The sequence below is a fragment of the Mus musculus genome, chromosome X, assembly GCF_000001635.26.
Source record: "Mus musculus strain C57BL/6J chromosome X, GRCm38.p6 C57BL/6J".
NCBI classification, from domain to species: domain Eukaryota; kingdom Metazoa; phylum Chordata; class Mammalia; order Rodentia; family Muridae; genus Mus; species Mus musculus.
Window position 1 is genome coordinate 23,782,929 of NC_000086.7, and position 20,149 is coordinate 23,803,077.

A 20,149-nucleotide genomic window follows, 5' to 3' on the forward strand; every position below is an offset into this window, starting at 1 on the left:
TCTTGTTCTATCTGAGGCAAAAAGCCAATTTCAGTTGTCATTGAGACCTAACCTCAGCTCAGACTTTTGTTGTTTCCCATTGCTATTTGTAATGTAAGTAAGAATGTATTTATTATGAATAACACGGATTAAATGATATTTTGTTTATTGACTTAGGGAACTGTTTAAGCCGTTTTATTAAGATTGTTCAAAATGATAAAGACAAGTATGTGGGTGTTTGCATGGTTATAGTTTGCATTTAGAAAATGTGTTTTTCTGGAGAATTATATTCTATGACTATCATTATTTTAGAGTATTTCTAGTTGGTAGATGAGTACATATACATGCATGCTTTTTTACAATTACTGTGCTGTTTTTAGGACGCGTGTCACCTTCACCATCTCAGGAAAGTCTAAGTTCATCAAAATCTGACACAGACATGGGGGTATGTTCACATTTTATAGTTACTGTTACAAAACTCTCACTTATTTGATGTCTTAAAATTATTTACAATTATTAAATGTTTTGTCAAGGCATTTAATTGAAATTAACATGGAGTATTAAAGTTTCATTTATTACTATTCCTAGGTGAGAAATTCTTAAGTTTTAAGACTGCCAAATGGCGAATAATAGTATTCACAGTACCGACCTGCTGATGCATACTTAAATAAAACATAATCACTTTTCCTCAGTCTGGGTTTAATTTTTTAAATTAATAATAATTATGCCATTTTATAGTTATAGTTAAATTCTTCTGGTGTCTCTTTAATACCTCCAGGAAAAAGATACTTCTTAATATTACCTTTTACTGCCTTTCTAACTCAGTTCTAATATTCTGGTATCTGTGACTTCTAATTTCCATGCTGGTCTGTATCCTAAATATTTTTTCATGTTGATTTTTCTCATATTTTTGCTTTGTCCAGAATGCCCTTTCTGGATTCAGCTCAAATATCTTATGTTCTCTTATTATTTTCCCTAAACCAGCAGGCAAAATTATTACTCATGTGATTCTATAATGTGTCATATATCTTTTTATATTTATATTGCTTACCATATCTTCCTTTTCAGTTTGATTTTCTATTTAGGCTTTGGACTAATTCTGGATATCTTATTCCATGCTGATTGTAGTAAGCATGAAGTCAGCATTGAATTCCTGTCTCTGTGCTTTTAGTCTAAGTTTTTCCCTTATCTAGATGCTTCCAGTTTCCCTTCTTTCCATTAAGGCTATGCTCATTTTTCATGGTTTACTTTTTCTCTAAAGCCTTCACTCACTAATGTATGGTGGCAATTTTAACTGCTTTGCTTTGAGGGAAAGAGTCTGTTTACTTATTTTTTTAATTTATAAAACTTCTAGGTTTCTATTGCTTCTAAAAATAGTGTATACTGTATAAAACTGGCTTGTATATATTTTGCAACTTATAGATTCATAACTATTTCTGTCAATGCCACACTTCTGATCTCTTAAGTATAACTAAAATGTTGGATGCAAGACATTATAAATGAGAATTACTAAACTTCCTTAATAGAAAAGTTAGTAATTTTTCTTATACTATTTGATTATTTTTTCTTCTGAAATACTTGAGTAATTTATCATTTTTGTGAAAAGGTCATTTGATATTGCTTTGATTCCTCTGAGTCTTTCTCAAAACAGCTGAATGAGGTCTTTTTTATGGCTTTTGGAATTATGTAAGGTAACTTTAGATGCAGTGGAACACAATCACACAATAGAGATCATGTTTATATGCATTTTGTCTGCCTCATGGTAGTGGTTTCTTACTCCTGAAGTGCTCTCATGTTTTGGTTTCTTGTGAAATAGAGTATAATAGAACCTTCTGTACAGTTTCGCAGAGACTGATGAGCCAATGGCAATCACCTCCTCACTATCAGTGTTCTGAAGCCTAGAATTCTGACACCTATGGATGTTTGTCTTGATTCTCAAAAGTAGCTCAGAAAGTATAGGGGAGGTGTGTGCATAGCTTGCTCTGCTGTGCGAAGGTTTAAAAACTTGTAGAGCCGGCTTTAGCATGGACTTTTATTTAGCCTTCTCAGTTTGGAATCCATAGTTGGACAAGAGTGTAATATGTAATTCTGAGTAAAATTTCTTCTTAATGCTGTAAATTGTAAGTGTGCTTTTAAACCTAGAACTTCATGTTTTGGGGGTAAATTTTTGTTTAATAAACTTAATTGGTGGAGTGTCAGTGGGTGTTAATAACACTTAACTGCTCCTTAAAACAGCCTGGAATTACTGCTGGGGAAATTAAGAGTGCTTACGAATTAATGAAAAATAAATAACTATTAAGCAGGATGTTGGATTTATGTAAAGGACAAGACTGTTAATGTTACTTCTTTTATCAAGGCTCACTAGTCTGGAAGTAAAATTTTGGGAAGAAGTTTTTATCTAGAAATGATTGGTAAATACTCTAGAACTCGGTGTTTTAGTCTGCCTACATGGTTCCTATGAAGACGTTTTAATGAATTTTTAAAGTTTTGTATAAGACTAGAGCCCCTGTCTAGCAGGCATGAGGCCTAGATTCCATCTCCAGCACCAAAAATCAAGTTCTGGTATAAACAAATAATATAAAGAAATATAACTCGTAGCTTCTCATGGCTACTGTCCCAGTTTAAGCCCTCATTTTTCATACACTTTAATATTTTGATGATTTTTATTATTAAAATATAATTACATCATTTTCTCCATCCCCCTTACACCACACACATGCATTGCTTTCTCTCAAATTCCTAGCCTATTTTATTTTAACTATTATTCTCTCTCATACATTTATTCATCCTCTCTCTCTCTCTCTCACACACACACACACACACACACACAGAGAGAGAGAGAGAGAGAGAGAGGGGGGGGGGGGGAAGGGAGGGAGAGAGGTATAAATATTAATATAACTTGCTGTGAATGGTTAGTGTTGTTTATTTGTACATGAATTCAGGGTTGAGCACTTGATATTATACAAGCAATTAGTAAGGCTTATCAATTCTGGAAAGACTATTTTTCCTTCTCTAAGCATTATTAGTTATCTATAGTTGTTTGTCCTAGGGTGGGGTCCCATGATATTTCCCCCTTCCTCATTGTAGTTTTTTTGGTGTTGTCTTTGTTCCAGTCTTATGTCAGCAGCCCTATAGTAGTGGTATAGATTGAAGCATCTCTGTCATTTCTAGGCAATACAATCCGCAGCAAATATCTTGGTCCTCTGGCTCTTAAAATCTTTCTGCTATTTCCCTCATGTTCCTTACATCTTTTTTTTATGATAACATTTTTTAATTTATTTTTAAATAGAGATTCCCAAGGATCATTTTTGTTTTGACAACTAACATTTATTTCAGGATAGATGGCTGAGATGTTAAAGGCTAGACTCACAACCAAAAGACATAATGTCCCTAAGTCTTAGGTGTAGGAGTTATGTTTTAAATATAGTTAATGGGGCTAGGCACCCTATGATCAGTTTGTTTTGATCAGTTGTAATTTTCTGTAATGGTCTCCACTTGTTGCAAATAGAAGATTCTTTGCTGAGGACTGGGGAGCTACACTTCTCTGTGGATGCTGGTCTAGTAGTAGTAGGTTCTGTTGTTGACCATAGGATGTCCTCTTCTAAGATCCATAATCTCACTAGCCGTGGGTAATTGGTTAGGTTTCTAATACCAGGCATGAGTTTCTTCTTGTCCTTAAATCTGGCTACAGTTGTTGATTACTGCCAAGATATTAATGCCACTGTTACAGTCTTAGGGATATCCCATACTGCTTATTGTGGTTCATAGGCTTCAAAGCTGGGTAGACATGTTGATTGCTTGCTTCCTTGGTAGCTTGGATAGCACTTTCCTAAACTATGAAAGCCCGTCCTCAGGGAGGAGACTCTCAGGTCAAACCCAGCTCAGATCTTCGAAGTCCTCTTTCTGAAGTCAAACCTGCATTTTTAAACTTTTTATTATTTCTGCCACCACTTGTTCCATCCAAACAGTCTTTAACATTGTTCACAGTTTCTCTAAAGCTCCAATCAGAGCTTGTTACTTTTTCCTTTTCAGAATTCTGTATTGGTTCTCCATGGCCTTATACCACCTAGAATCTTGATCTACATGTATAAGATCTTGTGAGGTGGTCTCAAAAATACCTGTTTACCCTAATATCATTTTATATTTCCATGAACTTTTATCTCTATCCTTATCCTAACCACTCTTCCCTAAACATATAGGCCTAGCTGGAACTTTGTATTGTCTCTCATGCTGTATGCTCTGAAGCAGCTGAGGTAAATCTGGACTTAGAAGTTAGATAACTTATATTCTACATTAATTCTCTTGTACACGGGTAGCTGTGAGACCTTCTATTATGTTATTTTAACTTCTTGGACTTGGAGGATTTTTTTCTTAATGTATTTATATTCATAGTATTAATGACTATTTCAAAGATTTCCTAGCTAGGATTCATTCTGATGATAAATACACATATCATGCAATAACCAACTCTGGCATGCGTATATGGCATTATTTTCTACCTACTTCTGTAAAGTAACAGAAATCTATCTTTAAAATGGCTTAAATAATGAAGAAGTGAGTCAAGAGCTAAGGCTTCTCAGGGTTAGTTAGCTCAGTAGTGTCACCAGGGAAACAGAGTTCCATCAACTTTCTCCCCTTTACTCTATTTTTTTTGGGGTCCTTCCATACCTCATGGTCCCAAGAAGGCAGCTAGTGTCTTAATCACATAGAGATGTTGAAAGACAAAAAAATGGGAAAGTCTCTTTAAGTGAGCTCCCTTGAACACACCCTATGGCTAACTTAGTGATCCTTGGGAAATGGAATGAGCTAATCTTAAATTAGTTTAGCCCAGTCATGACTCACCCCCTTAAGCTAGTTCTACTTCGGAAGAAACAGAAGCTAAGAAAAGGACAAAGAAGGACATGTAAACGAGTATGGCAGGGTATATTGCCTCAGAAATGATTCTAGTTCGTCGTTGAATGGAGAGAAAGAAAGGTTACGGTAAGTTATAAAGCAGCATAAACAGTGAAGTCTGCTTTAGGTGGCATGAGATTCCAGTTGGGCATCATACAAATTTACGAGAGAACGGGTGGTTGGGAAAGTCTGAAGTTCTTGTTCTGATAGCATTTCATCCGAGGTTTAAAGTTTGTTTTGTGTCTAACTAGGTATGTAGCGGAACTGACGAAGACCCAGATGACAAAAATGCACCGTTTCGGCAGCGACCATTTTGCAAATATAAAGGACATACTGCTGATCTCCTTGATCTTTCATGGTCTAAAGTAAGAATTATTATTTGAATTATGCATTAATCCTTATGACTTTGACATTAGTATTTTTAAATGCCTTACTTGTTTAATTGTCATCACACTAGTGTCAGCTGTCTACTTTGTGAAAGTTACTTACAAGCTGCTCAAAGTTCTAAAAGAGTAATTTTAAGTGTGGGCATTGCTTAACAAGTTAGATCTATCTTTGTATTACTTGCTATTTGCTTTTTATATGTAGTGATTTTTCAGAAAGTAATGATGCATAACAAAATGAATGTGACTTCACCTACAAAGATTAAGTCTGGTCTATCTTTAAGCCTGCTTTTAGGCTATCTTGCTACCTTTTTGCAATTGTTCATTTTTCATTAACAATTTATTTTTTGAAGTATTTTTCGCATAGATCAATATTATATCAAAAGTAAAGGGACAATTTTGTCCATGAATACCTTAATAGTTTTCTAAAAATGTAAGATGCTTCAAATTTTAAATAAGGTGTTTAAAAACAAATCACCTTAGAATTTTTTTCTTGATCCCTTAACTTATATCAGTAATCAAAATCTAAAATATAATTAAAATTTAAGAAAGAAAATAATATTTAAATAACTTGACTTGAGAAAAATGAACTTGTATTAACTAGGCATTAATAGCTGGGATACAAGTGGTACCCATATGTTTTAATTATATCAGAAAAACCTTATGTAGCACAGAGATATTAATGGCATATTTTGGCTTACTAAATCAAGATACACCTGAGCTCTCCTTGTTGGCTTGTTTGTTGCTTGTTTCATTGGGAATGAGTCTCTGTAGCTGAGGGTAGGCTGACACTCACTTTGTGACCCAGGTTGATGTCATACTTACTGATGCCTTCCTGCCTCTGCCTCTACTTCTGTCTGCCACATATTAGAATTATAGGTTTCCATCAACATTTCCTACTATGCATCAACTTTGAATCAGTCCATTTGTGAATTGCTCGCTCTCCTTAGATGTTCTGGGTGTTTTTTATAACCTATCTGTCACAATATTTTTCTCTCTGTGTCTTTCTATTTCTCTCTGGTAGTCTGTTTTTAAACCACATATCTTAGAACCTTTAAGAACTGAGTTTGATGCCAAAAAACTAACATAAAAAGAAAAAAAGCTAGGTGGAATGGCATACATTTATAATGCCTGCATTGGATAGAAAGAGACACGTAGACCCATGAGACTCTGGTAAGCCAACCAAGCGTGCTCAGAAAGTTCTAGACCAGTAAAAGTTTTAGTCTAATAAAATAATTAGCACTTGAGGAACAGCACCTAGGGTTGTCCTCTGACTTCCACATACACATACAGACATGTGTATAAGCACATGCATGAACACAATCAGGAAAAGAGACCCTTTTTTCGAAAAACTGTGAAGTTGTAGTTTTGAAATTTTAAAGTTACCTCTCTCTTCCCTCCTCTCTCTCTCTCTCTCTCTCTCTCTCTCTCTCTCTCTCTCTCTCTTTCTTTCTTTCTTTCTTTCTTTCTGTGTTAAACACAGTCTGTAGGAACACGTGCCAATGTCTATATATGGAAGCCAGCAGAGCAAAAGTGGAATTCAGTTCTCTCTTACCATGTATGTCCCAGTGATTGTACTCAAGCAGTCAGGCTAAAGAGCAATTACCTTTGCCCTCTGAGCCATCTCCCAGGCCCAAGAACCTTTTTACATATAAATAAAGAGTTCTATGTCTAACAGTTTTTATGTTTTAGTTGACACATGACAATTATACATATTAATGAAGTCTACCATGATAATTCTACATGCATATATAATATGAAATGATAAAAAAATCAGGTAATTGACATCTACCTCCTTGGAGATTTACCATTTTGTATTTGGAACCTTCAGACTCCTCTTTTCTAGTACTTTAAATTACAGATTCCATCCTGTACTGTGGAATATTAGAACTTATTTCTCTTAACTAATTTCATTTTAGTGCAAAACTAAACAGACTCAGGAGGGTGTGTGTGTGTGTGTGTGTGTGTGTGTGATAAAAAATAGTCAATGAAATGAGACCATCAACTCTAGAGAGTAAGACAGGACATGGAAGGGTTGGAGGGAAAGAACATGGGAGGATTTGGAGAGAGGAAAGTAACAGGGGAAGTGATGTAATTTTATTTTAATTAAAATAAAATAATAAAGTGAGACCCTATACACATCTGCCTTCTAGGTAGTTTGTATTCCATATTCACCCAAAACATATCTGTTGTTTACTTATCCACCTAGCTAAGAGCACAACTCTGGGTTCAGATACCTAGGATTCATATTCTATCTCCTTTGCTCCTTAAAGTTTCTGGGATCTTTGGCCACCTTCCTTTTTATTATTATTATTAGATATTTTCTTTATTTACATTTCAAATGTTATCTCCTTTCCTAATTTCCCCTCCAAAATATTCCATCCCCTGCCCCCACCCCCACTCCCCAACCTACCTACTCCCACTTCCTGGCCCTGGCATTCCCTTATACTGGGGTATAGAACCTTCACAGGACCAAGGGCCTTTCCTCCCATTGATGATGACTGACTAGGCCATCCTCTGCTACATATGCAGCTAGAGCTATGAGTCCCACCATGTGTTTTCTTTGATTAGTGGTTTAGTTCCAGGGAGCTCTGGGGGGTACTGGTTAGTTCATATTGTTGTTCCTCCTATGGGCCTGCAAAACCTTCAGATCCTTGGGTACTTTCTCTAGCTCCTTCATTGGGGACCCTGCCCTCAGTCCAATGGATGGCTGTGAGCATCCACTTCTGTATGTGTCAGGCACTGGAAGAGCCTCTCAGGAGACCACTATATCAGGTTTCTGTCAGTAAGCTCTTGTTAGCATCCAAAAAAGTTTGGTGGTTGTATATGGGATGAATCCCCAGGTGGGGCAGTCATGGTCATTCCTCCAGTCTCTGATTCACACTTTGTGTTTGTAACTCTGTCCATGGGTATTTTGTTCCCCCTTCTAAGAAGGACCGAAGTAGTCACTTTGGTCTTCCTTCTTCTTGAGTTTTTTGTGTTTTCCGAATTGTATTTTGGGTATTCCAAGCTTCCATGCTAGTATCCACTTATCACTGAGTACATACCATGTGTGTTCTTTTGTGACTGGGTTACCTCACTCAGGATGATATTTTCTAGTTCCAACCATTTGTCTATGAATTTCATGAAGTCGTTTTTAATAGCTATGTAGTACTTCATTGTGTAAATGTACCACATTTTCTGTATTCATTCCTCTGTTGAGGGACATCTGGGTTCTTTCCAGTTCTGGCTATTATAAATAAGGCTGCTATGAACATAGTGGACCATGTGTCCTTATTACATGTTGGAGCATCTTCTGGGTATATGCCCAGGAGTGGTATTGCTGGATCTTCCGGTAGTACTATGTCCAATTTTCTGAGGAACCTTTGGCCATCTTTCTTAACTATACCATACCTAACCTGCAAAATAGCCATAACAAAAGTAGTTTCTTTGTAGAGTTAGAAGGAAAGACTGCGTGAGTACAAAGCACTTACCTAGGGCTAGAGAGATGCCTCAGCAGTTAAGAGCATTTGCTGCTTTTGCAGAGGACCTGCATTCCCATCACCACATGGTGGCTCACAACCACTTGTTCTTACAGATTCAGGGGATTCAACAGGCTCTTCTTGCCTCCATGGGTACCAGGTAGGCATGCAGTGCTCATACATTCATACCAGCAAAATACTCCTACACATAAAATAAATTCTTTTTAAAACACATCTACTTATCACACATTAAATGTTCAACTAACATTATCTGTGAGTAGGGCTAGTTTCCAACATCTGCATAGGACAGTTTACAGTTGCCTATGACTTTAGCTCCAAAGGGGTACCTCTTTTCTCCTACACTCACTCTCTCACACACACACACACACACACACACACACACACACACATACACAGTTAAAAATAAAGAATTAAAAACATGATCTATGAATGTGGCAGGTACTGAGGACAGCAAGTTTAAGTATTTTACATGTGTTCTTTGTGTTCAGTTGTTCAGTCAAAACATGTGAAGTTCCTAATATTCATCAAGGATTTGAAAAAGAAGATTTATATGCATTAAGGAACATGCTGACTTGCATCTAGCTAAGGAGTGGGAAGGACAATTTACAGTCTCATGTCTTCAGACCAGTATTCTCTATCCAATCCCCATGTCATAATAATAGTTCATCACCCTATAAGAGCTAGCACATAAAATTTCACAATGCTGAATACATTGCAAAGATTTAAGAAATCATAAATTCTTCCTTTCCTGCATTCTTTACAAATTTTGTAAGTCACAAAAGTATATTTAGTATCAGTCTATTTGCCTTATAATTGGTGATAGTTTGTAAGCTGGGACTTCCTGATTCTTTATATTATGCATACTAGTCATAAAAAGATAAAAAAAAAAGAGTATAATGCTTTGAAATTTTTTGTGGATGTTATTCACATTAATATGTGTATGTGTGTTTGTGTGCGTGTGTGTGCGTGTGTACGCGCGCCATATGCTCTCCTTAAATACATAAATACAGTCAGCTCAATATAATTTTACTTGTATGCTATGCTTTCTGTGCGTACTACTTGTTATTGAATAACTATTGTTATTGGTGTGCTTTTTTCTGGGAAAATCCTAACTTCTACTGTATTAATTACTTTCCTGTTGTTGTGAAGAAACACTATAACCAAGGAAAGTTAAAAAATAAAGCATTTAATTGTGGTCTTGCTTATAGTTTCAGAGAATGAGTCCATGATTATCATGGCAGCAGGCAGGAATAGAGAGGAGAACTGGGAATGGCATGAGCTTTTGAAACCTGATCCTCCTCTCCTCAGTGACATAGCTTTTTCAACAAAGCCACACCTCCTAATCCTTCCCAAACAATTTCACCAATTCTGGACCAGGAATTCAAATATTTGAACCTATAGGTTCCATTATTAGTCAAGCCACCAAAGATTTGTAGATCATAGATTCAAGAAGATTGTAAACCACTGAAGGATAGGATAGGGATCAAGACTTATTTTACTGTTATTTCTCTTCAGTGTCCATCAGAATCTGTTTGTAGTGAGCTTTCAACTTTCTAAGTACTTGTTTTAGGCACCTAACACAGTATTACATCATACAGTAAAAGTTTCATTTAGTAATGGTTCTTTCATTGTACAGATGAGAGCTCTGACTTCCATGATCCATCTAAGGATTATAAAACTAGTTATATTCAGAACTTCAGTTTGAATATACTTTATGTGACTCGAAAGTTCAATGCTTAGATTAAGAAATTATTTCAGGACTGGAGAAATGACTCAGCAGTTAATAACACTGGTGCTCTTCCCAAGGACCTAGATTCAATTCCTAGCACCCACATGATGCCTCACAAATATATGTTATAATTCCAGGGGATCCAGCACCCTCTTCTGACCTCTATAGGCACCACATATGCTTTTCATACACAGACATATATGCAGACAAAACACCCATTCACATAAAAAAATTAAAGAAATTAATTTCATTTAGTAAGAATGTATTAAACAAAAACTCTTGGCATAGTAAAATAGAATTGAACATGTGTTTAGCACTTTATACTTTAAGAATATAATCATCATATGCCCCAGTACAAGGGAATGCCAGGGCCAGGAAGCGGGAGTGGGTGGGGTGGGCAGCAGGGCAGGGGGAGAATATAGGCGACTTTCGCGATAGCATTTGAAATGTAAATGAGGAAAATATCTAATAATAAAAAGAATATATTCATATATTTCATATGCTTGAAGCAAGCACTGAATAAAGCCAAATTTTATTTTATTGAGCTTCTTTGGTTGGTTAGTTGACTTATTTGAGTGCTACCTCTGCTACTGAGCTATACACCTCAGCTCTAAAGAAGGGCAGTATTAAAGAGCATTGGGCCATAGGTTTAATGCCATTAATCAACGGAAAATTATGGTATAAACTTTATATGCTCATTAAAACTTTTCTGGAACAGGGTAATCTCTGAAAAATAATGATTATATTCCTCTCAGTGTCTATTAAAATGCTTCCAAATTCTGTCCCTCTTTTTCTCCTCTTTATTTCCGGATATTGGCAGTCAAACCTAGAGCCTTACAAGTTTTCTACCACTGATCTATTAACCCTAACAACCAGATTATTATTTCTTTTACAAAACAGAATCAAAACTTGTAACACAATGGTCTCAACCTTACAATGTTATAGCCTTTGCATCACAGATGATAAGATTAAAATTATTAGGTACCATGTGTGGCTCCAAAACTCTATATTTTAATAATAAGGTATAATATGTGTTTAAAAAATAGGTATTTTAAGTGTGTTTTGTAAAATAGCTCATATAGTTACATAGCTAAATCAGTATTTGCAATAAGTCTTTTTGGCTTATTTTATGATTTTGCAAATAGAGTCTCTTGTAGACAGGGTATCCTAAAACTTACTATGTAGCTAAGGATGTCTTTGAACTCCTGATTCTCCTGCCTCCACATCCCAAAGATTACAGCTATGAGCTGCCACACAGATAATGATTAAGTGTTCTTAATTAGTTTGTGCACATGACAAAGCATTTTAGTGCTTTTCTGTACTATGCAAAACATGGTTCTAGCCTAGAGTCAGACCACCTGCTCTTGAACCCGAGCTCTACCACTGACAGGTTGTGTAATCTTAGATCACTTATTTAAATGTTCTGAGCCTCAATATTATCATTTGTCAAAAAGGAAGATAATAGTATGTTTACTTCACAGAATTGTGTATAGTGCTAAGAACAAAACCTTTAGCAAATTGTATATACTCAATAAGTGTTATTACAACCTTGATTTGTTTGTCATATTTAGAAAAAAATTCTAGAGTCCCTTTGACTTTCCTCATTCCATGTAATATATAGTTCTCCCTTTAAATATTTGAGGTTTAGAAGTTATTGAGACTTTGCTAACCAGAAGCTTTTGATGGGTAGATGTTTGGTTTCAGGATAATTGAGCAAATACAATGCCTAAATCAGTTATGCTAACTCTTCTAGCTCAGAAAGCTCTGTGATGTATTCTGAGAAATTTGATATTTCCTATTCTCTAACTTTCTTGCCTAGAATCTGACAGGAGCACAATAACTTTTTATTTCTATGCTGTATTACAGAGTAATCTTTTAGAAGATATTAGGATCCATAGAATTCATCAGTGTTTTAACTGTAAAAAATAACTAAACTTAAATGATCAAGTTAATATCATATATTCATGGTTAAGCTTAAATATGTACAGGTTATACACCTAAGATACTCCTTAATCCTCTGCTAGTGCCTGACATTTTCTGTCATACATTTTAAGATTCATAGTATGCAGCAAGTAATGCTAAAATGTCTCAGAGTCAGTGAAATACATAAGACAATAATTTGAAAAAATTATTGTTTCAAATGAATTGAAATAGCCATGTTCTTTTTGAGACTTCATATCACAATAACATATATAAAGCTGAAAACTGCAAAAATAATTTTAAGCCTAGTTCAATTTTATTGTGTGAGTCATGTTTTCTTTTTTATTATTATTTTTATTTTTATTAGGTATTTTCTTCATTTACATTTCCGATGCTATCCCAAAAGTCCCCCATACCCTCCCCCATACTCCCCTATCCACCCACTCCCACTTCTTGGCCCTGGTGTTCCCCTGTACTGAGGCATATAAAGTTTGCAAGACCAAGGGGCCTCTCTTTCCACTGATGGCTGACTGGGCCATCTTCTGCTACATATGCAGCTAGAGACAAGAGCTCCGGGGGAGGGGGGGTACTGGTTTGTTCATATTGTTGTTCCATCTATATGTTTTCATATATACAGTAATAAAGTAACTGATATCATTTTTTCCATAGAACTACTTTCTGCTCTCTTCTTCTATGGATAAAACAGTCAGGTTATGGCACATTTCTAGAAGAGAATGCCTTTGCTGTTTTCAACATATAGATTTTGTCACTGCCATCGCTTTCCATCCAAGAGTAAGTAATCAGTTATCCACTCTTTGTTATGCTAAAAGGGAGATGAAGGAACTTGATTTCTATGAAGAACAGTTGAAACTATAGAATAAAAAAAGAACATTAGTAGCCACATAATTAAGAACAACTTAAATTAGTATTCCATTTTTCTTTAAAAATGGGAAAAGGGACTGGATGTTGTAGCACAAGCATTTATTCTCTGCACTGAGGAGGCTGAGGCATTTGGCTCTCTGAGTTTGAAGCCAGCCTAGTCAATATAGGAAGTTTAAAAGATCCAGAACTACCTTGAGAAAGCCTGTTTCAAAATATGGGAAAAGGGGCTGAGAGTATAGCTTAGGAGAATAATTACTTAACAAAAAGGAAGTCTTGGGTTCAATTGTAAGCGTTACAAAAACTGGTTTTGGTAACATATGGCTGTATTCACGGTTCTAGGAAGGTAGTAATTAAAGGATCAGAAGTTTAAGATCACTCTTGACAACAAAATGAGTTTGAGGCCAGTATAGGGTATAGAAGACCCTGTCAATCAACCATTCAGTGATTGAACAAGAAATATTCTCATAATTTGCATTACATGTGGGGGATTATGCTCTAAATGTAGTAAAAAGTTATCTCAAATCCTTAATAACACATGAAATATAAATAAATCATACTACTAAAGGTAAGAAATATTGGAGAGAGGAAAATAGCAGCTAAATATGGTACTGCATGCCTATAATCTCAGCTCTCTTGAAACTAAGTCAGAAGGCTCACTAGTTTGAGGATAGGCTGGACTGCAAGGCAAGACATGGTCTCTAAAAGGAGGAAGTGGTAGGTGTAAGAGAGTAAAGGTGCATACATAGGTGAGAACTGGGGAAAGGAAAGGTTGAGGAAGGAGAGTCCAAAAGACTGAAATGAGTAACAACCAAATTTCACTATATGATATCCCGATATTAATCATACTTTGTTAGTATGATTATTTTGTGCATATGTGTATGTATGTTTGGTTGTATGCATATATATGCACATGGAGGTGTATTTGCCATGTTTTTACTTGTGGAAGCTATAATCAACATTGGGTTATCTTCCTCTATCATACTCTAGCTTATTTTTAATAACCAATGAAAGTTTTATAATTTTATGTATATGGGAATTTTGCATGTATATCTGTTTACCATATGTGTGCCTGATAACATCTAAAGCCAGAGAGTGTGTCAGGTCCTTTGGATCTGGGGTTATAGATGCTAGTGATCCATGATGTGCATGCTGATAATTAAATCTTTGTCCTCTGATAGAGCTGCCAGTGGTCCTAACTGCTGCCACATCTCTAAGCTTTCTACCTTATTTTTTGTGAGTCTTGCTCACTGAACCTGGACGTCACTCTTCAGGCTAGACTTGCTAGCCAGCGAGCTCTCCAAAATCCCCTTGTTTTGTCCACTGACCCAGCACTTGGTTACAGATTTGAGCTGCCACACCCAGTATTTATATAGGTCCTGGGGGTCAGAACTCAGGTCCTCCTGCTTTGGTAGCAAGCATTTTACCCAAACAAGCCATCTCCCCAGCTTCTTAGTAACCTTAATCTTATTGTTTGTTTATTTTCTTTGAGATCAGGACTCTTGCTCTGGCTCACATCAAAATCTTGGTTTCAAGTGCTCATCTCAAGGCCTCAGCCCTTTGAGTAGTTAAGGCAGCATACATGTGTTGCTGATCCTAACTCACACTGTTGATCCTTTTTATTCATTCTTCAATCCTGCCATATCTACCCTTCCAAACAAAGTACTTCACTGGGTTTGAGAGTACTTGCTTGGAATTCCAGTAATCATTAGGTTGAGGCAGCATGATTAAGAATATGAGGCCTGACTGGTTTCCATTGTAAGTTTCAGAGTAATATGGACTATATAATGAAACTTGGTCTTGAAGCAAATAAAAAAAAACAGCAATTAATTTTATTTCATCAAAAGGTGAAAATACATGATATTATAGATGTCTTATGCCTTTATGGTATAGAGTCATAAATGTTTAAATCTCAATTAGTTTTGTTTTTCTGCAAATGGATGCACAAGGAAAAATATTCATTGATGCCACCATTACTGCCAGATTAAAATAAGTGGAGGACTTGAGCTGGGTCTAAATTGACTTTCTCTCTCATAGTCTGATGAGTGACTACCTTTTCAGTCAGATTGTCCATCCCTGTGTGTTTAATACCCATTATCTTTTTTAGTGCAACATTCAGTCATTTATGCATTCCTTTTTTTCTTCCGTCAAATTAGGAGAAATGTCTAACTTTTCCCCCTCAATATTGTGACAGTCCCTTGTCAAGCCTATATAATATAGGTAGTAATAATTCTAAGCTCTTAAAAGACTTAAGAAGACTTAATAATTAAAAATGTATAATCTGTGTTTGTACCTTATTAGTTTTGACCATCAAGCTAGTAAACTGTTCTTTCTAAATAGGGTGTTTATCCTTTCCGTTAAAGATAAAGACGGATGGACCTTAGTCATAGCACTAACTGACGGAAATCTCTCCACCTACTGAAGTAGCAGTAGAGAAAGGAAACACTAGCTTGTAATAGTCTTCTATATAGTATATTATTGAGGTCTCTCTCCAGTCAATTATTTTTTATAATTTTCTTTGAAAACCTAAAACTATAGTTCAAAAACCTCCACTGGTGTGAGGAGGTTTTTACGGGGACTAGGGAAGGAGAGAGCCATGTCAACATTTACTAGATAATGTGATTCTACTGCAGTGTTACCTGGAAAGAAAGTAGCAAAGTTGTAAACAAACGAAAAAAAAAATGAATTACTTAAATTGATAGGTAGATTGGAGACACAAGCTGATATTTAAATAAAATTTAAAATCTGAAGTCCAAAATAAAATACTTTTCACTTATTCAGCTTTTCTCATAGTTGCTAAGTATAATTTACTAAACCATAGCATCAAAATTGTCCATCACATAATATATATTATCAATAAAAGGCTTCAGTACTGATTGAGAAAAATTTCTTATATGAAGAAAGTATCCTGATTTTTAACATGTAATCCTTGTGTTTATGTGAGTGGTGGCTATAATATGTATGTGTACCCTCTCACCTTAGTTTTTGAGACTAGGTTTCTCACTGAACCTGAAGCTCAGCAATTTTGCTAGACTGGTTGGCCAGGTTGTTTTAGGGATCTTGCTATCTCTGCCACAGTACTAAAGTTACACATGTGTGCCATTATCATATACGTGGGTGCTGGGGATCCAAAGTCAAGTCCTCACACTTTACCAACTGAGTTCTCCCCCCATCCCCTACTATGCATTCATCACATTACCAACTGAGTGTTAAAACTAATTTAATTAAATTTAATTAAAATTAACTTAATTAAGTTTAATTAGTTAAGACTAAATCATCACGTTAACCCAGCTGAGTGTTAAGACTAGTTTACTCTGCAGAGGATCTTTCAACCTTGACTCTGTTGACATTCTTTGCTGTTGGATGAGCAATGAATGTTCTGTCTGTATATTGGAGCACTTTTATTTACATGGTAGAATCCTCCTGTAAACCAGACTATGGCAATCAAGAAACTCTGCTGACTTTGCAGTATGCCCAGCATGGGAGCAGTTCCTCAAGACATAGAGCTCTTGGTCTGCAATTCAGTATCAGAGTTCCTAAAAAGCAGGTTCAGTACATTGTGACTGGTGTTAGCCTTGTATCCCTGTGTTACACATGCTATGGAAACAAAAGCATACCCCCAAAAAGTTTAGGGTATTAAGGAAAGTTAATAAGGAAGGAAATTAGAAAGTTGCCACCCACTCTATCTCCCTTTTAGAGATTCAAAATACAGATCAACTGAGAATCCTGTTTTTAAGTTTTTGCACTCCAAATTTTCTTAAACTTAATTTATTGTAGACATTATTTCATGTGATGCTTAATAAAACAATTATATTAACATTCATATCTTAGAAAAGCAGTTTGAAAATATGATGAAATAGTTCAATGTCTTTTTTTTTAACATGAAAGATGGCATGTGTAATTGTTGTAATTTTTAGTACACAAAATGATGCTAGCTGAAAGACTAAAATGTTGTGGCTACATGCAAATGTATCTCACTGAGAGCACTTGCTTTCATGTGTGAGGCCACGACTTGACTCCCTAGTATGCAGCCTTCAAAATGAAAAGAAAATAACAGCAACAAAGACTTTTCGAATAAGATTTCCTTGTAGAACATTGGTTTTAATCACTTGATGTGTTAATTAGCTAAATTTTCCCTGATGTGACAATAAAAGCATTTTCTTGCCACCTTTTTAGGATGACAGATATTTTCTCAGTGGATCATTGGATGGAAAGCTCCGCCTATGGAACATACCTGACAAAAAGGTGGCTTTATGGAATGAAGTAGATGGTCAGACAAAGTTGATCACAGCTGCCAATTTTTGTCAGAATGGCAAATATGCAGTAATTGGGACATATGATGGTAGATGTATTTTCTATGATACAGAGGTAAGACCCTTTAGGTTTTATAAAATTTATTTATATCCTATTTATACCATCTGGAGACTTTAATTGCTTTATCTGTAAAATCAGGCAAAAATGCTAATATCTGAGGCTCAGAACAAATGATCTTTGAGGTTTCTTCTAATTCTGGTATTTTTAATTTATTATTTTGCTTTAGCATTTGAAATACCATACACAAATACATGTACGATCTACTAGAGGACGCAACAAGGTTGGAAGAAAAATTACTGGCATTGAACCTTTACCTGGAGAAAATAAGGTACCATATAGTATTCCAAACCATCTCTCTCCACACTGGTATGGATTTTTGAAAGTTAGTTTTAAAACTGGGAAGAAAATGGGGGTAATATTGCTGTTTGTAGTTCTGATATTTACTTGATTTGTGTATAACATCCTTTTGGTGTTATGGCTTAATTTACACTAAAAAGTGATATTTTTAACTTTGCTTTTGGTTTACTTTTAGATACTGGTAACCTCAAATGACTCCAGAATCAGACTGTATGATCTGAGAGACCTATCACTGTCCATGAAGTATAAGGGTTATGTCAATAGCAGCAGCCAGATCAAAGCAAGTTTCAGGTAAATTGGCACTAAGAAATTCCCAAAGGTATGGTGCTCCTCAATTTTTATTATATGAGGTTCTTAAGTCTTTACATTTTTTTTTAAAGATTTATTTATTTATTACATGTAAGTACACTGTAGCTGTCTTCAGACCCTCCAGAAGAGGGAGTCAGATCTCATTACGGATGGTTGTGAGCCACCATGTGGTTGCTGGGATTTGAACTTCGGACCTTCGGAAGAGCAGTCAGGTGCTCTTACCCACTGAGCCATCTCACCAGCCCCAAGTCTTTACATTTTTATAACTGATATCACACAATATCTTCATCATACATTGCTTACTTTGTCTACCTGGTAGGTGAGAAAACTCCCTGTTTTACAAATAAAGAAACCAAAACACAGAACATTAAATAATTGACCTAGAATCATAGTTGTGAGAGACATGCTTAGAAGATTTTTAGCTCCAGAATGTTTGCTTTTAACTTTTGTGTAAATCTTTAAGAGACATGCCACCCCACAACCACTACCACACATATTGTCTTGATCCCTTTGGTGTAGGAGCTAAGAAAACATTTTATAACCCATAAAGCAAAGTACCATGTCATTACACCTTTGCTTATCATTATTTGAACTCTTAATTTGGGATCTAAATTCTCCCAAGTAGGATTAGCTGCCTAGCTTTTCTTCTCAAAAATTCATTATTTTCTTCTTGAAGTACCCAGTAATTACCCAGCCATTTAATTGGCTTCTTCTGCTCTCCTTTAAGTCACTAGTTCTAGAATGGATTAACCAACATCACAGTTGCCAGGGCTTTGATGAAAATTCTAAAGCTAATAGAGTCTTGGTTAGCATCATGAGGCTCTGGGTTGGGTCTGTAGCATTAAAAATGTCCAAAATGTAAACAATAGGTAACACCCCTATGTCTGAAAAGATTATCCTGGTTATCTCCAGAGAGAGTATATTCATTATAACAGTGTTCTAACAAATGTGTAGCAATAAGCAAACATCAAAACAGCCTGGCTATGCATCAAACCAAATTCAGAATCCAGAATCCAGAATAAGGATTTAATTCTCAACAATCTGACTCAGGTGTTACTGTGGATATCTTAAATTAGCACTGATAGAAGGAAACCTTAATTTTTTTTCTGTTTATTTTTTGACCTTTCCTGCTCAAATACAGTCATGACTTTACTTACCTCGTTAGCGGTTCAGAAGATAAATATGTTTATATCTGGAGTACGTACCATGACCTAAGCAAGTTTACTTCAGTCAGGAGAGATCGTAATGACTTCTGGGAAGGTATTAAAGGTAAGCAAATGCAGCTTACATATATATGTGCCTTATTATAAAGGAGTAGAGATTTGTTGAGATCTCATTATGCCGGAAACATAGATGGACATATTTATGTCTTTCTACTATGTTAGAATTTATAGAATAACAATAAATTCATAAGTTAGGACAGTTTTGTTGGCTGCAATTTCCCAAGAAGTCTCAGTTTTCCTTTGATAGCTGGCCACTGGCCAACACAGTTTCTTTCATCCCAAGTTTTAAGAATCATTACATGTGTGGGAGTAGTGTGATGCTGTGCAAGTGTGGAAGCCAAAGGACAACTGTGTGGAGTCAGTGCTCTCCTTCCTCCTTTAAATTGGTTTCAGGGATCAAACTTAGGTTGCTCGGCTTGGGTAACAAGAACCAACTGGGCCATCTCACTGACTCTTTTGTTCCAATGTTAATTACTAATATTGAGTTTCAAATCACACACTATACATGAAACAGTAATTAGTAGCTTATAAGCAGCTACTAAATGGTTAAAGAGGTCACAGAATTCAAAGAGGCCTCGCTGGGGCAGAGGTAGATAGATGCAGAGAGTCACTGAGGCTGTTAGATAAGACATTAAGGAACTCAGCAGAAGAGCTTCTGGAGCCTCAGGAGAGCAAAGCCAT

At 35.8% G+C, this 20,149-nt stretch overlaps 1 protein-coding gene across 4 annotated transcripts in view; it reads left to right on the plus strand.

Moving 5' to 3' along the window:
• Wdr44 (WD repeat domain 44) overlaps positions 1–20,149 on the plus strand; it is a 113,625-nt gene that overhangs the window by 90,527 nt on the left and 2,949 nt on the right. For all 4 annotated transcript variants that reach the window (XM_011247497.3, XM_006527700.4, NM_175180.3 and 1 more), the window contains 7 exons: positions 360–424; positions 5,124–5,237; positions 13,056–13,178; positions 17,442–17,633; positions 17,806–17,907; positions 18,112–18,227; positions 19,387–19,514. In XM_011247497.3, coding sequence (XP_011245799.1) covers positions 360–424; positions 5,124–5,237; positions 13,056–13,178; positions 17,442–17,633; positions 17,806–17,907; positions 18,112–18,227; positions 19,387–19,514 — 840 coding nt within the window. The remainder of the gene's footprint in view (positions 1–359; positions 425–5,123; positions 5,238–13,055; positions 13,179–17,441; positions 17,634–17,805; positions 17,908–18,111; positions 18,228–19,386; positions 19,515–20,149) is intronic.